Here is a 16,828-nt window from a genome sequence, read left to right on the forward strand (position 1 = left end):
AGAAAATGTTCCAGTCTAGAACGCAGTGAGCAATGCTATTCCGGTGCAGTGGAGCCGGGGCGGCCTAACAAGGCATAGTATTCCCCTGACTCACAGTCACCGAAATAGACCCTGATTCAGAGACTGCACCCGGTATAAATACTGTGGACTTGTCTTGTAGAACTATTACAGCTAGAGATGAGCGAACTTACAGTAAATTCGATTCGTCACGAACTTCTCGGCTCGGCAGTTGATTACTTTTCCTGCATAAATTAGTTCAGCTTTCCGGTGCTCCGGTGGGCTGGAAAAGGTGGATACAGTCCTAGGAGACTCTTTCCTAGGACTGTATCCACCTTTTCCAGCCCACCGGAGCACCTGAAGGCTGAACTAATTTACGCAGGAAAAGTCATCAACTGCCGAGCCGAGAAGTTCGTGACGAATCAAATTTACTGTAAGTTCGCTCATCTCCAATTACAGCATCAGGACATCTACAACTCCATGTTGCCATGTTTTGTCGCTCAGCTTTCCCAGAAACTGATAAAGTAATAAATGGCTAGATCAATGTTTTTCCAATTAGGGTGCCTCCAGCTGTTGCAAAACTACAACTCCCAACATGCCTGTATAGGCGTTGGGGGCGGGGCCACGAGCCGGGGTGACTGTGACGCTCACATCCCCCCCAAACCTCACTGAGCACACAGGGCCGCCGCTATCCCTGTGCGTATGCTCATTGCAGAATACGCAGCGTAATTCCCACTGCACTGGACATTTTGCGCTGTGTAAAATACGCTGCATTAGTGCTACGTGGGACCATACCCTTTAGGGTATGTTTACACTAGTCGTATTTTGCTGCATATTTTCTGCAGCCAATTTTCCGACCAACTGAAGTCAATGGATAGCAAAATCAGAATCAGAAAAAAAGCAGCAAAATATGCAACAGATAGTGTAGGGTAGGGCCACACGTGCCGTATTTTGCTGTGTATTTGCTGCTGCGTATTTTCCTACCCATTAAAGTGAATGGGTAGCAAAATTCGCAGTTGATTTTGCTACCCATTGACTTTAATGGGTAGTAAAATATGCAGCAGCAAATAGGTAGCAAAATATGGCACGTGTGGCCCTACCCTTAGGGTGTATTCACACGTACAGTATTTTATGCATATTTGATGTGCAGGGTTTGAAGCTACAGATTTTATGCTGTGTTCAGTCATTTAGTGTACATTAAAATCTGCAGCTTCAAATATGTGCAGGATACTGTATATGTGAAGACACCCTTAGGGTAGGGTCACACGTGCTGTATTTTGCTGCGTATTTTCCTACCCATTGAAGTCAATTGGTAGCAAAATCAGCTGCAGAAAATACCCAGCAAAATATGGCACCTGTGACCTTGCCCTTTATTACTGTATAAAGAAAAGTTGTAGAACTTTATGATATAATAAATAATAATAATAATACATTTTTCTAAATCCTCTGTTGCCGTGCACACATTCATTGCTCACACTTAGGTTTTCATTCACGGACAACTTTCGTAACACAACAAATTGACATAAAGTTTTCTTTCTACACAACAGGACAAATTCTTGTATACATAAATATACATGTATACAAATTCTTGTATACATAAATTATGCCAAAATGCTACATAGCGTTGTGGTGTCGGACAGGGTAATGTGTAATTAACCTTATCGTGACGCCAGGGCATAGTTGACCTATACACCACCCGAGGTTGGAAAGATGGTACAATCAGTTACAGCTCAGATTAGCATGAAGGAGTTGCAGGGTGAACTATGGGAAGCTTATCGACTTGCTGGTACTTCTAGTAGTTTGTGCTGTATATGACTGACTTGACTGGTATGCAGCCCAAGTTATACTTTAGGGACTTGACTAACTTGACTGCAGTAATCCCCGAGACTGTAGGCTTACCACATGGCTTTAACTTTCACCTCGGTAGTGGGGTTAACTGGTAGTAGATGCTTGGTTGTTGGACTAGGCATCCTTTCAGATCCACCTCACAGACAGAGGATCGGTCCGGGCATGCTGGGAGTTTTAGTTTTACAGCAGCTGGAGGCACCCTGGTTGGAAAACTGGGCTATATTGAGAGAATCTTAAATTTTATAAATTCAAAACCAGAATTTTTGACCTGAAAGTCAGAGTTTTATTTTCCCCTGGGAGTAAAAATATCTCTATGCACAAAGTAAACACATAACCGGGGCTCATGAACCCTCCTATGTCCTCAGAAGGCCTGAGCTTACATAGTAGACGTCTGTTCACATCACAGTAGAGCTATGTGCTATGGCCCTGTCCGTCATCTACCAGGGAGCAATAACATCACACGTCATGCTCAAACTTTCTCTGAAGGAGTCTCAATATTTAGGATCCTGTGACTGAGCTGCTCAGTGGTGTCCTTTGTACTCCGCAGACATCTTGCAAACCACTAACTCCAATGATACTCTTCTCCTAATGATGGCCCCACATCACAAGTCTCCAATACACAAGGCCCTTGTATGGGACGTGGATGATCCTAGAGTGAAACATAACATTGACTAAAGGGGATCTCCAAAACATTAAAGGGGTACTCCCGTGGAAACCTTTTTTTTTTTTTTTTTTTAAATCAACTGGTGCCAGAAAGTTAAACAGATTTGTAAATCACTTCTATTAAAAAAATCTTAATCCTTCCAGTACATTTTAGGTGCTGTATACTAAAGAGAAATACAAAAAAAAAAAAATGCATTTCCTGTGATGTCATGACCACAGTGCTCTCTGCTGACATCTCTGTCCATTTTAGGAACTGTCCAGAACAGGAGAAAATCCCCATAGCAAACATATGCTGCTCTGGACAGTTCCTAAAATGGACAGCAGAGGTCAGCAGAGAGCACTGTGGTCAGGACATCACAGGAAATGCATTTCTTTTTTGGATTTCTCTTTAGTATACAGCTCCTAAAAAGTACTGGAAGGATTAAGATTTTTTTTATAGAAGTGATTTACAAATCTGTTTAACTTTCTGGCACCAGTTGAATAAAAAAAAAAATAAAGGTTTCCACGGGAGTACCCCTTTAAATCAAATGTGGCCTGCCAAACATGGAGGTGTGACCCAACAGAATACATCTGGGCCTTAGGAAGAATCGGTGGTGATGCCGCAGGGTGGGCGATGGTTGAAAATACAGCAGACTGCTGTAACCAGTGACTAAGGCGCTGTGTTGTGGACTCCGGTGATGGGCTGGACCTCCTCCCATTTTACTTCTCCTCTGTTACCAGTAAACAGCATGGAATGAAGTGAGTGGTGAATGAATGGCCCCATAGTGTTTACTTGTCAGTGAGGAGGTCGGCGTCCACAACACTGTACCTGAGCCACAGGATACAGCCGTCTGCTGCATGCTCCATCACCGCTGCCCTGCGGCTTCACCACTGATTCTTTCTAGGGACTGGCTGTATGATTAAAATACAATGTTCAATTAGTAAGTGTGGTATGGGGTGTGAGATGTAGGGCAGATGGAATTACCCTAGAGGCAGATGGTATTAACCCCTTGTATTCGTGACGCCAGGGCGTGGTTTATCCTCAATACCACCCAAAGGTATACCGCTGGATCCTGGGCTAGACACGTGGGCAATAACGACTCTGACGCCAAGTTACGGACGATGGTAGCTTTACTGAGTGACAGATGGTACAGTCCATACAGTTCAGCCAAGGCCACGGAGGTGACCAGTGACTTCAGAGACCATAAGGGCTTGCTGGGATTTTCAGTAGATTTGGCCAATTTTAGTGCAGGCCACGTTGACTTGACAATAGATGACAGTGACTTGACTGGAGACTGACTAAGCTGTGACTTTATCTGACTTGTAGCTTGTGGCTACAGACTTGACTTGAGGCTCCTATGACTCCAGACTCTTAGGCTCGACTGCACCTCAGCAAAGACTCAGGAACTAAGCGAGAGAAGAGACTCCTCCCAGGGCTTTTATGGGGGAGACTCTGGTGGGGTCCCATTGGTCACCCTTAAGTCACCTGGTCACTGATACCTCCTGGGTAACAATCACATGACAACTGGTGATCACGTTAACCTTTCTTAACCTCTTCAGGACGCCGGGCGTATGGGCATGCTGGGAGTTGTAGTTTTGCAACATCTGGAGGGTCACAGTTTGGAGACCACTGTTACAGTGGTACCCAAACGGTAGCCCTCCAGATGTTAAACTACAACTCTCAGCATGCTGGGAGTTGTAATTCTGTAACATCTGTCCCTTCAGATTTTGCAATTTTCATGACATTTTTTAAAATTGCTGCTCTACTTTGAAGCCCATTGAAGCCCATGTCCATTTTATGATGCCAACATAAAGCGGACATATTGTATTTGTGAATAAAAATAAAATTTATTTGGAATATCCATTTTCCTTACAAGCCGAGAGCTTCAAAGTTCGAAAAATGCAAAATTTTCAAGAATTTCATGAAATTTTTGAATTTTTCACCAAAAAAGGATGCAAGTAACGACAGAAATTTACCACCAAAATAAAGTAGAATAGGTCACGAAAAAACAATGTCAAAATCAGAATATTCGGTAAAAGCGTTTGAGTCAATTTTGCAATGAATTTGCTGCTGAAAAATATTCGCATGCTCCTTTATTTAGAGGAATCTAGATCTGCCACAGTCCCGTTACAGAACTGTAGTGTGCACTGAGCAACAGAATCTCATTGACATCAATGGGATTCTGCTGCAAGCTGATTCCACCTAGAATAATTCTTTAGTGTGTATTTTGAGTTGAACTCAGTAGCGAAATCTGCATGAAATGGGAGTTCCATTGAATTCAGTCGGAAATCTATTTTTTTATTGAAATTTAAAGGGGAACTCCACTGCTCAGCGTTTGGAACAAAATGTTCTGAATGCTTAGAGCCAGCATCAGGGGCTTGTGACATCATAGCCCCGCCCCCTCATTACGTCACACCCCACCCCCTCAATGCAAATCTATGGGAGGGGGCGTGACGCCCCCTCCCATAGACTTGCATTGAGGGGGTGGGGTGTGACGTCATGAGGGGGCGGGGCTATTATGTCATGAGCTCCCGATGCCGGCTCTAAGCATTCGGAACATTTTGTTCCAAACGCTGAGCGGTGGAGTTTCCCTTTAACCAACAGATATTTGACATCGGTATCAAGAATTGACATGTCATTTCTTGACACAGATTCCTTGTGGAATCATCCCATGGTACTTAGACAATCCAGATCCCCTTTGGTGCAGATCAGGAGAAAATCTAATGTGGTTTCTTTTACAAGGATTTCCCTGTTAAATCTGCACGAAATGTTACTTATCAATTCATGAACATTTTGGTGGAGATTTGTTGCTTTGATTTTAAACATGGAAATGCTGCAGAAAATCCTCAGCATGTCTGATGTGTGTGAAAGTAGATGAATAGAAAGTCTATGGTTCAGAAAGTGCCCGAGCTATAGAAACTAAAGTATGAAGTATAGACATTGCCCGTAACAGTCTGGTGGATGGGACTACAATAGTGACAACCACCCCAACTTCTTGTGCAGTCCTGAATATCAGGACCATACAAAGACATTTAGGGGGTAGGTTTTTTTATTTATTTATTTTTTTGGTACATTGCTTCTGATGTAATATTTTATTTAATCTTATTGGATCAATGTTGAAGTACAGGTATATAAAAACTGATGTTTACTGCTGAATCCTACTGGTATGATACTGGTGTATCCACACTGCTCAAAAAAATAGGGAACACTAAGATAACACATCCTAGATCTGAATGAATGAACTAATCGTATGAAATACTTTCATCTTTACATAGTTGAATGCGCTGACAACAAAATCACACAAAGATTATCAATGGAAATCAAATTTATCAACCCATGGAGGTCTGGATATGGAGTCACACTCAAAATCACAGGGGAAAACCACACTACAGGCTGATCCAACTTTATGTAATGTCCTTAAAACAAGTCACAATGAGGCACAGTAGTGTGTGTGGCCTCCACGTGCCCATATGACCTCTCTATAACGCCTGGGCATGCTCCTGATGAGGTGGAGGATGGTCTGAGAGATGTCCACCCATACCTGGACTAAAGCATCCGCCAACTCCTGGACAGTCTATGGTGGATGGAGGAGACATGATGTCCCAGATGTGCTCAATCGGATTCGGGTTTGGGGAACGGGCGGGCCAGTCCACAGCATCAATGCCTTCCTCTTGCAGGAACTGCTGACACACTCCAGCCACATGAGGTCTAGCATTGTCTTGTATTAGGAGGAACCCAGGGCCAACCGCACCAGCATATGGTCTCACAAGGGGTCTGAGGATCTCGGTACCTAATGGCAGTCAGGCTACCTCTGGCAAGCACATGGAGGGCTGTGCGTCCCCCCCCCCCCCCCCCCCCCCAAAGAAATGCCACCCCACACCATTACTGACCCCACGTCACACCGGTCATGCTGGAGGATGTGTGAACCTGCTTTCATCTGTGAAGAGCACAGGGTGCCAGTGGCGAATTTGCCAATCTTGGTGTTCTCTGGCAAATACCAAATGTCCTGCACGGTGTTGGGCTGTAAGCACAACCCCCACTTATGGAAGACGGGCCCTCATACCACCCTCATGGAGTCTGTTTCTGACCGTTTGAATGAACACATGCACATTTGTGGCCTGCTGGAGGCCATTTTGCAGGGCTCTGGCAGTGCTCCTCCTTGCACAAAAGCAGAGGTAGCGGTCCTGCTGCTGGGTTGTTGCCCTCCTATGGCCTCCTCCACGTCTACTGATGTACTGGCCTGTCTCCTGGTAGCGCCTCCATGCTTTGAATGTAGACTCAGTCTCATTCTACCACTAGAGTGAAAGGACCGCCAGCATTCAAAAGTGAGAAAAAAAACTGCCAGGAAGCATAGGAACTGAAAAGTGGTCATGGGTCACCACCTGCAGAACCACTGCTGTATTGGGGGTGTCTTGCTAATTGCCTATAATTTCCACCTGTTGTCTGTTCCATTTGCACAACAGCATGTGAAATTGATTATCAATCAGTGTTCTTCCTGAGTGGACAGTGTGATTTCACAGAAGTGTCATTGACTTGGAGTTACATTGGGGGAGATTTATCAAAACCTGTCCACAGGAAAAGTTGCCCAGTTGCCCATAGCAACCAATAAGCTTGCTACTTTCATTTTTAACAAGGCCTCTGCAAAATGAAAGAAGCAATCTGATTGGTTGCTATGGGCAACTGAGCAACTTTTTCTTTGCACAGGCTTTGATAAATCTCCCCCATTGCGTTGTTTAGGTGTTCCCTTTTTGAGCAGTGTATAGAGCCCCTGAGGCAACAGGGATTTGGTGCAACCACTTCCTCTTACCCCCTAAGGGTACATGGACAGCTAAAGAAGACAGCAAACACCATCACATATCTCAGCTTCCAGGACCCCTGTAAATGTGACATGTGGAAATGAAAGAATGCAGTGAATATTTAGGTCCTAATAAATAAAGTTCATATCTATCTGTATTAGAGGTAACAGTAAAATCTGAAAATCACAGAAAAGGAGAATACTACAACCCAGCCTATAGCAGTACGGCGCCATCACCCACTTCTTCTGTCTCATTCCTCACACAACACTTATCGTCTTCAATGTCTTTCCTTTCTGCACGGTTACCTCTGCCTCTCTTTTCTCATATTAGGGGCATACAAGCTTTGACACCTGTCACCACTAATTCCCAGAACTGTCTATTAGTGACCTGTTCTAGATAGGAAGCCGTCCCTATAGATGCCTCAATGGTAGCAGAGCATAACCTAATAAACGTATTTAATAGAGTTATAAAAATAGGTAAATCATAGAGTAAATAAAAAGGTTTGTGTTTTTTGCGCCATATTTGACTTGCATGGCTATGAGCACATAGATGTTTGATGTAGGAACAATCTAATTGGCTGCAAAAGTCTACCTGTATTACTATACTTCTATTTCTGTCTGGGCTCTATAATATGAGGCTATTTATATTCGGTTATTTGTATTTCATGACACCCATTTTCAGTTTACAGTAATATTACTCAGCCCATGTATAACATTGCATGTTACAAATTCTAATATAGAGGCTTGTAGAATGGGGCAGCCCTCCAAGGGTTGCACATCTACTAAACTAACATCAGGGGCTATTCTAGGGAAAGTCTACTATTGTGCATTCCTAGAAAACACCTTCAAAGTCTTCAGATTTGGCCACCCCTGCCATTACTGTCCCATAAGCACATTCCCCCAATACCAACATTCCATGACTTTTCCTTATTCTACAGTCCCAATATTCCCAGCCCCTTCCCTTTATTCTCCATTCCCAATATTCCCAGCCCCCTCCCTTTATTCTCCAGTCCCAATATTCCCTGCCCATTCCCTTCATTTTCCAGTCCCGGCATTCCCAGCACTGACATTCCCTGAACCTCCACAATCACACCATTCCAGCCCCTGATTTTCTTATCACAACATTCAACACCCAGTGACAGCTTTTCCTACCAACTTCCCTATATACATGCACACTCTTCTTGGCCAAGCATGCATGTGTTTTCAACTGGAAAATAGTAAACTGTTGCCAATATCCTCTGACATACTCCTTTGAGAAACAAAGGACTGGGCCAGGTGAAATCCTACATGTTTGAGCCTTCTTAAAAGGGGTTATCCGGCCAAAGACATCTTATCCCCTATCCAAAAGATAGGGGATAAGATGTCTGATTCCGGGGAGGCCCGCTGCTGGAACAACCCTCACGATCTGCGTGAAGCACCCGCATTCTATGCGGGGCTGCGTCTCCAGTCTCGGAAAGCTCTTTCTTTCCAGTGTACTGGGACTGGAGACCTGACGGAACGCAACGGAACGCCACGTCCCGCCCCCTCCATTCATGCCTATGGGAGGAGGCGTGACGGCCGTCATGCCCCCTCCCATAGACATGAATGGAGGGGCGTGGCGTCAAGTCTCCAGTCCAGTGAGCCTGGGGACGCAGCCCCTTTGGATAGGGGATAAGATGTCTTTGGCCGGATAACACCATAGAATGGGGACAATTCAATACATAGGAGTTGGCTGCTCCTACCAAAATTGCTACTAAAACGTATGAACACTTCTACTCAAGCTTACAGTCAGATAAGGGGACGCAGTCTACAGCAGGCCATACGTTTCTAATATTTGTTGGCTGAACGCTTTTTTTTGCCGACACCCATCCCTACCAATCCTCATATACATATTCTGAATGGGAAGAGGGAAGAAAACCACTGCCAGACACCCCATCATATAGAAACATTTAATGTAGCGGGCATATATATATATATATATATATATATATATATATATATATATATATATATATACCTGTTAGATGTGAGTATTGCTATCTTATTACAAAGTTACATCAGAACCTTATATTTTATTTCCTCTTTTGTCTCCTCAGGTTCTCATGGATGCTCGTGAGTCACAGTAAACTTGTCACTACATCTTCAATTTCTTGGTTTCCTGAGAACTCCCCATAAAGTTTCCGGAGGACACTCCTCATACTCATCTCATTGCATCACAATATTTTACCATACAGATACACAGAGAACTGAGAGTCAAACAAAGGGCCCGTCTCAGAAGTTGAAGTGATAAAATAGCAAAGATGCCAATTCTCAAGCAGCTGGTTGCCAATCCAAATGCATCCAAAAGACGCTCAAGGGCAGACCTCACTGCCGAAATGATAAGTGCACCCCTTGGGGATTTCCGTCATACCATGCACATAGGACGATCTGGAGATGCTTTTGGAGACACATCATTTTTAAGCAAAGATGAACAGCCAGAACCAGAAGAGTCTACCTCCAAACCAGGCCTATTATCCCGACACTTTCGAAGCAGCAAACGCTCTCTTTCAGTAACTAGGGGTGATCGAAGAGACATGCTGGGGTCTTTAAGGGACTCTGCCCTTTTTGTTAAGAATGCTGTTTCATTGCCACAGCTTACTGAAAAAGAATCAGAAAAGGGCTCAAGCAAAAAGATGCCCAAGAGCCTCTCATCCAGTCCAGTGAAGAAGATGCCTGAAGAGCACCACATTAATGGGGCCTCTGCACGAAGCCCGGTGCCCAGTCCTGTGCCCATCTCAGACACTAGCTTAGCAGAGAAAGAATTTGGAGAATTAACAGACCTGCCAGACACAGCCCCAAAAAGTAGCTATGGCATGAAGCATGCAGAATCTATCATGTCGTTTCATATTGACTTGGGTCCTTCCATGTTAGGAGATATATTAAGTGTAATGGACAATAGTCAGTGGGAGCAGGATCTTGACCGCAGCCTTGATGAGACAACCTATAACCAAAGTTCTGTACCAACTATAAAGACAAGTTCTTCTTCAGCAATTCCAACCATTCAAGCCCATGATCATGGAAGTCTTCCTACGTCTAGCAGAAACCCCAAAAGTCAGCCAACCAAAGAGTCCCATTCAGTTTCCAGAGCTCCTTCAGGCCCTCCTAGTGAGAAACCGAGGCGAGGAAGGGAGTTTTCATTTATGGACGAAGAGGAAGAGGAGGATGAAATAAGGGTGTAAAAAGGTCTTACAGTCTACTTCATAAGCCGAGATGCAAACCATGCATAGAGCGGACATGCTCGTCCCCGTTTTGATTTGAGCTTGGTACCACAGGGCTATTCTGGCAATAACCCTTTTACCTATGTGCTCTATATATGCTATCCATGGAACCATGACTGGAGCTCGTAAGCTATACAAGCACTGCGCCAACAGTTTCAGACCAAGGTTATTCATGCTCCAAAGTGACCGAGGGTAGACCCCATGGATCTGAGACATTGCACTCAAACGAGGAACCATCAAGCCAAACTCTGCAGGTAATTTTGTGAAGACAAAGAGGAGGAAATAAACTATTTCAGGATAAGCAAGAAGTATCACTACAAACCCCTAATAATTTGTTTACCCTGGATATGTTGTTTAAGGTTTCTACATACCCATCAGCCAAACTTTGATGGTTTTGTACCTCGTCGTACCTCCTAAATCTCCCCTGCTTTGTTGCATTGTAAGTGGAACACTAAAACCTAAAATAAATTTAAAAAAAAGGTGTTTACTGGTCCCATTATAGAGACTAGAAAAAGACTAGACTTCTTGGACATCTGTCGTGCCTGTAAAATAAATTCCTTGGATGATTTTCCAGCGATATCACTGACGTGGTCTTAGGAGTGGCTATGTACGTGTCATGTACACTGACAATCACATTCTGATGGTTACCAGCAGAGGGAAGATTGAAGGGAAGCTACGGAAGATGATCTATCACCAACAACTCCTTTACAATGCCAAAATGCTAGAACTTTATCGATAATATGATCGCCTGCTGCCGGATTCTGTACAGCGCCAGTCCTAGAATTCTTTGCCAATGATTAACCATTACATTGCCAGTAAAATGTACAGTTGGAATATCTCCTTTATCAGCAGAGAATACTTTTTTTTCCTGTGGGAATTAATACTAATCTTTAGAGGAACTTGTATCCCTAAAAAAAACTTCTTGTGTATAAGAAGGTACTTTTTGTATAGTTATTTATGGTGCTTGGAGTAAAATAAAAAAATACACTATGCATCCTCCTGCGCATGTTATCCTAACATATTTTCTACCATGTACATTACAACATAAAAGTATAACCCCAACATATTTACTTAAAGGGGCTCCTAGGAACCACAGAGATCATCTGTATTCTGTGGGGAAAGTATTTTGTTTCCCCTCAGCGCCACCACAGGTGCAATGATGTATTACGCTGTGCCCATCAGTTGTCTACATGATGCCTCCAGAGTGAGTGACGCTCTTTGTAACACCTCTCCTTTCTAGCTTAGGGATGAATACCTTGACCAAGGGACGCCACCCTCTTTAAAATAGAGAACTGCGGCGCAACACTTAACTTCTACTGTGCCCGGGCTGCAAAAACTAAAAACTTTAACTCGCCTTCCTACCTTCCCTCATTGCGCCGATATCAGCATCCCGTTCCTCCGCTGATGCTCTGCTTCCTGCTTCTTAGGCTCGGAACGTCACATTGCAGTCAGCGTATCGCTGGCCGCAGCGATGTCCCGCCTCAGGCTGGGTGCACAGTCATGTAAGGACCTCGGGTCCTGCCTTCTCCCTGCTGCCCGGGCTCCTAACGTTCGAGCCTTAGAAGCAGGAAGCAGAGCATCACCAGAGGAACGGGATGCAGATATGGGCGCAACGGGGGAACTTAGGAAGGCAACTCACTATTGCATGCAAGTCTTGAATCCCTTCTAGTTCAAGGATGGAAAGACAGCTAATCAGGTTTACAATGCTCAGAACCCACTAATCATTTTGTAACTTCCTAGATCCCCATGCGTACGACAAAGAGGGCAAAAATCTAAGGATAATGCAATAGATTCGGAGTGGGTTACACTGTTCAGGAAACAGATTATCATGTTCCTTCTGACTGAGCCACAAGTCATCAGGGTGGTTAAAGGGGTACTCCAGTGGAAAACAAATGTTTTCAAACCAACTGGTGTCAGAAAGTTAAGCTAAATTACTTTGATTTCAAAATTCTTTAGCCTTCTAGTACTTATCAGCTGCTGTATGCTCCAGAGGAAATAGTGGTCACAGTGCTCTCTGCTGCCACCTTTGTCCCTGTCAGTAACTGTCCAGTGTAGGAGCAAATCCCCATAGCAAACCTCTCCTGCTCTAGACAGTTCCTGGCACGGACAGAGGTGGCAGCAGAGAGCACTGTGGTCAGACTGGAAAGAACTAACTACACAACTTACTTTGTAGTATACAGCAGCTCATAAGTACTGGTAGGATTAAGATTTTTTAATAGAAGTAATTTACAAATCTGTTTAACTACACAATTTCCTCTGGATCATACAGAAGCTGATAAGTACAAATCTCTAACTTTCTTGCACCAGTTAATTTAAGAAAAAAAAATTCCCCACCAGAGTACCCCATTAAAGAGTACCTGTTGTCAAACCATATTTTCTAAACTAACTCAGATTACATTTCCTAACACCCCTCCTGCCCTTAAATTTTTTTTGTCCAACCTTTAAAAAGCTCTGTATCATACCTTTCCCCTTGCTCACATTGTGTGAGCTCCCGGCAGGAGAAAGTGGGCGTTCCCCAGCGGGTGCGACATCACTAAAGCCTGTGAGAGCCGTACCTCGCCATGCCCCACATGCATTTCCTGAGTTTGGTCTTCTGCCAGGTCGGGAGGAGACCAAACTGTTTGACATGTGCAGGGAACAGAGCAGAGCCACCTAGTGGCCATTTTTTTCAATCACATTAAAAAGGTTGAGAATTTTAACAGAAAGTAAATAGCAAATTGTCTTACAATCACATAAGAAACAATATATTAAAAGTTTAGTTTGGTGACAGGTACTCTTTAATAGATCCTTATGCCTACAAAAGGAGAGATCTATCAATCACGGCTGGCGAGGTGAGGGAAGTAGTCATGGACCACCCAAAGACTCAGTCCTGGCACCATGAAATTGATGACAGGTTCATTTTTTAAAGGGAGAACCCAAATCTGAACCCATGTGATGTTTGGAGCATTTCCCTCAGTAGGACGTTGTGACATTAGAAGCTAATACACTGTTGCTATAATTATTGTGTTTGTGTAGATTTGGCTTTGTCTGGTGAGTGATGGTCGGACCTATTAGGCTTAGAGATGAGCGAACTTACAGTAAATTCGATTCGTCACGAACTTCTCGGCTCGGCAGTTGCTGACTTTTCCTGCATAAATTAGTTCAGCCTTCAGGTGCTCTGGTGGGCTGGAAAAGGTGGATACAGTCCTATGAAAGAGTCTCCAAGGAATGTATCCACCTTTTCCAGCCCACGGGAGCACCTAAAGGCTGAACTAATTTATGCAGGAAAAGTCATCAACTGCCGAGCCGAGAAGTTCGTGACGAATCAAATTTACTGTAAGTTCGCTCATCTCTACTATTAGTCACAAGAGCCCGTCATTATTTCAGGAAGAGAACATGTGCTCAGCGAATGTTCTGTTGCATTGTACATTCTGTAATGCTTATACACTCACTGGTCACGTCCCCCACTCCGTGCCACGATAGTGTATTAATAAGTCAGGTATAAGAAGGAACACAAGATAATGAGACTATGGATTCGTTGCTCTGCCCTGAGGGATGATGGGAGAAAACTTTCTAAGTTTTCTTACCATCCAAATTGGGAGTCTTTTCTCAACCTATTAGTGTACAGTGGTCCCTCAAGTTACAATATTAATTGGTTCTGGGATGACCATTGTATGTTGAAACCATTGTATGTTGAGACCAGAACTCTATGGAAACCTGGTAATTGGTTCTAAAGGCCCAAAATGTCATCCAAAAATAGGAAATAGGTGAGAATTAAAGAATTAAAAGTTTATATAAAAGTAAGAAAGATCTGCTGGGAGCTGTAAATCACTGTCTATGTCAGTGTTTTCCAAGCAGGGAGCCTCCAGCTGTTGCAAAACTACAACTCTCAGCATGCCCGGACAGCCAAAGGCTGTCCGGGCATGCTGGGAGTTGTAGTTTTGCAACAGCTTAGGGCACCCTGCTTGGAAAACACTGGTCTATGTAGAGGACATGAGCTTCTTCGGGGTCCTGTACAGTACACGCAATGTCCTAAAAAAGTAACATGGAGTCTCCCTCACCTGGTGTCGAAAGGAGCAGGTAACCCTGATACAGGTAAAGAGTACAGAACATGTAATACCTCTCTGTACTGTAGGGGGCACTACCAGACAGCAGTCAGTGCATACACTTCAGTAATACAGGTAAAGAGTACAGAACATGTAATACCTCTCTGTACTGTAGGGGGCACTACCAGACAGCAGTCAGTGCATACGCTTCAGTAATACAGGGGTTTTACCAGTAAATTGCCCATTCTGATTGGTCAGTTCTCTCGGCCCTTGACAAGTTTCACAGATCTGGACTGTTTTTGTCCAGATTGTCATTGCATGTTGAGTCTGGTTTCAACTTACAATGGTCCAGAAAAGACCATTGTATGTTGAAACTTTTGTATGTTGAGGCCATTGTAAGTTGAGGGATCACTGTACGACCAATGGCAATTTCTTGTTCAATCTGACATTGGGTATAGTTTGCTGAGGCAACTATATACCACCCAGAGCCCATTCAGCCTATTCTAGTTAATAGGAACTGTGCCCAATATTCTCCAGGCATCATACCATTGCCTTGTCAACTGTATCAGCCAACATGGCCTAATATCTTTTCATGCCAGATGATAGCTCAACTAGTGTTTTCTGAGACCCCTATTTATGTGCAAAAAACATCATGCTCGATCAGTGGTGGGATGTGATGGCATAACCTAGCACAAGCAGCAGCACCATTTTACTTTTTGCTATGAGGTCTTCTATATTTGTGCCCCTGGTTTAAAGGGGTACTCTGCTGGAAAAATGTTTTCCTTAAATCAACGGATGCCAGAAAGTTAAACATATTTGTAAATGACTTGCATTTAAAAATCTTAATCTTTCCAGTACTTATCAGCTGCTGTATGTTCCACAGGAAGTTCTTTTCTTTTTGAATTTCTTTTCAGTCTGACCAGTGTTCTCTGCTGACACCTCAGGAACTGTCCAGAGCAGGAGGGGTTTGCTATGCGGATTTGCTCCTGCTCTGGACAGTTCCTGACATGGACAGAGGTGTCAGCAGGGAGCACTGTGGTCAGACTGAAAAGAAATTCAAAAAGAAAATAACTTCCTGTGGAGCATACAGTAGCTGATAAGTACTGGAAGGATTAAAGAGCACCTATCACCATCTAAACTCTCCCTAATCCCCCTCCCCATCTGTCCCTGGCTCTGACTAAGTCTATCCCTGCATAAATTTTCTCTTTAAAAACCCCTAAAAATACCTTTTTTTCTCTCCTCTACGGTAGCTCAGTTCAGAGCACTGTGCAAGTGGACGCGACATGGCAGGCGCTGTATAGGAATTGCTGGTGTTCGGCCGCATCCAGGACCACGCATACAGCCCCGGCACATGGCAGGGACGGCAGCTCCTGGGTCTCCTCCTCTCTGTTCAGATGATAGAGCTGCCGTTCCCTGCAGGAAAAAGGACAATGGTGGGTCAGGAGCGCTCCCTGCTTGCCTACGAGCTCAGCGCTCACTCCCTCCCGTCTGATTTACAGGCGGGAGCTGCGCTGAGTCCTGGCTGCAGAGTGATTTCGGACTCATGCTCTGAGTCCGAAATGCTTACGGCCAGGACTGCTATGAAGACCCCTAGTGGCGGATTTTTCAAAGTAAAAATAGACATGAAAAATATTTTTTTTAATAAAACCAATTAGAAAAAAAAGTGTTTATTAGGGTTTCATCTGTAATATATAAAGTTTTTTTTCATGAGAGGTACACTTATGGCTTACTTATGTATGAGAATAGTTTTTTTGCGCCGTGCGGACTTTATGATCGCTTTTTATAAATTTTTTATGGCATAAAAAGTGACCAAAAATGCGCTATTTTGGACTTTTGCATTTTTTTACATGTACACCATGGACCGTGCGGTCAATATTTTTATAGTTCTGGCATTTACGCACGTGGCGATACCACATATGTTTATATTTATTTTCATTTAAAAAGTTTCGTTTTTTTTAATAATGGGAAAAGGGGGGCGATTCTGACTTTTATTAGGGAAGGGGTTAAATCACATTTATTAACACTTTATTTTCATTTGCATTTGGGACTATAACATTGCAAACACTAATTTCCTACACTGATCACTGCCTTGATGGCATTGATCAGTGGTATCGCCGCTCGACTGCCTGGATCTCAGACACGGAGCAGTCATTCGGCAATCGGACACGCAGGAGGCAGGTAGGGATCCCCCACGTGTCCTGCAAGCTGTTTGGGACGTCGCAATTTCACTGCGGTGGTCCCGAACAGCCCGACTGAGCTGCCTGGATGGTTTTGGTTTCTCTTC

At 43.8% G+C, this 16,828-nt stretch overlaps 1 protein-coding gene across 2 annotated transcripts in view; it reads left to right on the forward strand.

Moving 5' to 3' along the window:
• Positions 1-11,515, forward strand: part of CDC42EP4 (CDC42 effector protein 4) — a 33,141-nt gene extending 21,626 nt beyond the window's left edge. For both annotated transcript variants that reach the window (XM_056550659.1, XM_056550660.1), the window contains exon 2: positions 9,359-11,515. In XM_056550659.1, the coding sequence (XP_056406634.1) occupies positions 9,563-10,480 (918 nt within the window). In that variant the 5' untranslated portion in view covers positions 9,359-9,562 and the 3' untranslated portion in view covers positions 10,481-11,515. The remainder of the gene's footprint in view (positions 1-9,358) is intronic.
• Positions 11,516-16,828: the final 5,313 nt, after the last annotated feature.

The sequence above is a fragment of the Hyla sarda genome, chromosome 13, assembly GCF_029499605.1.
Source record: "Hyla sarda isolate aHylSar1 chromosome 13, aHylSar1.hap1, whole genome shotgun sequence".
NCBI lineage: Eukaryota > Metazoa > Chordata > Amphibia > Anura > Hylidae > Hyla > Hyla sarda.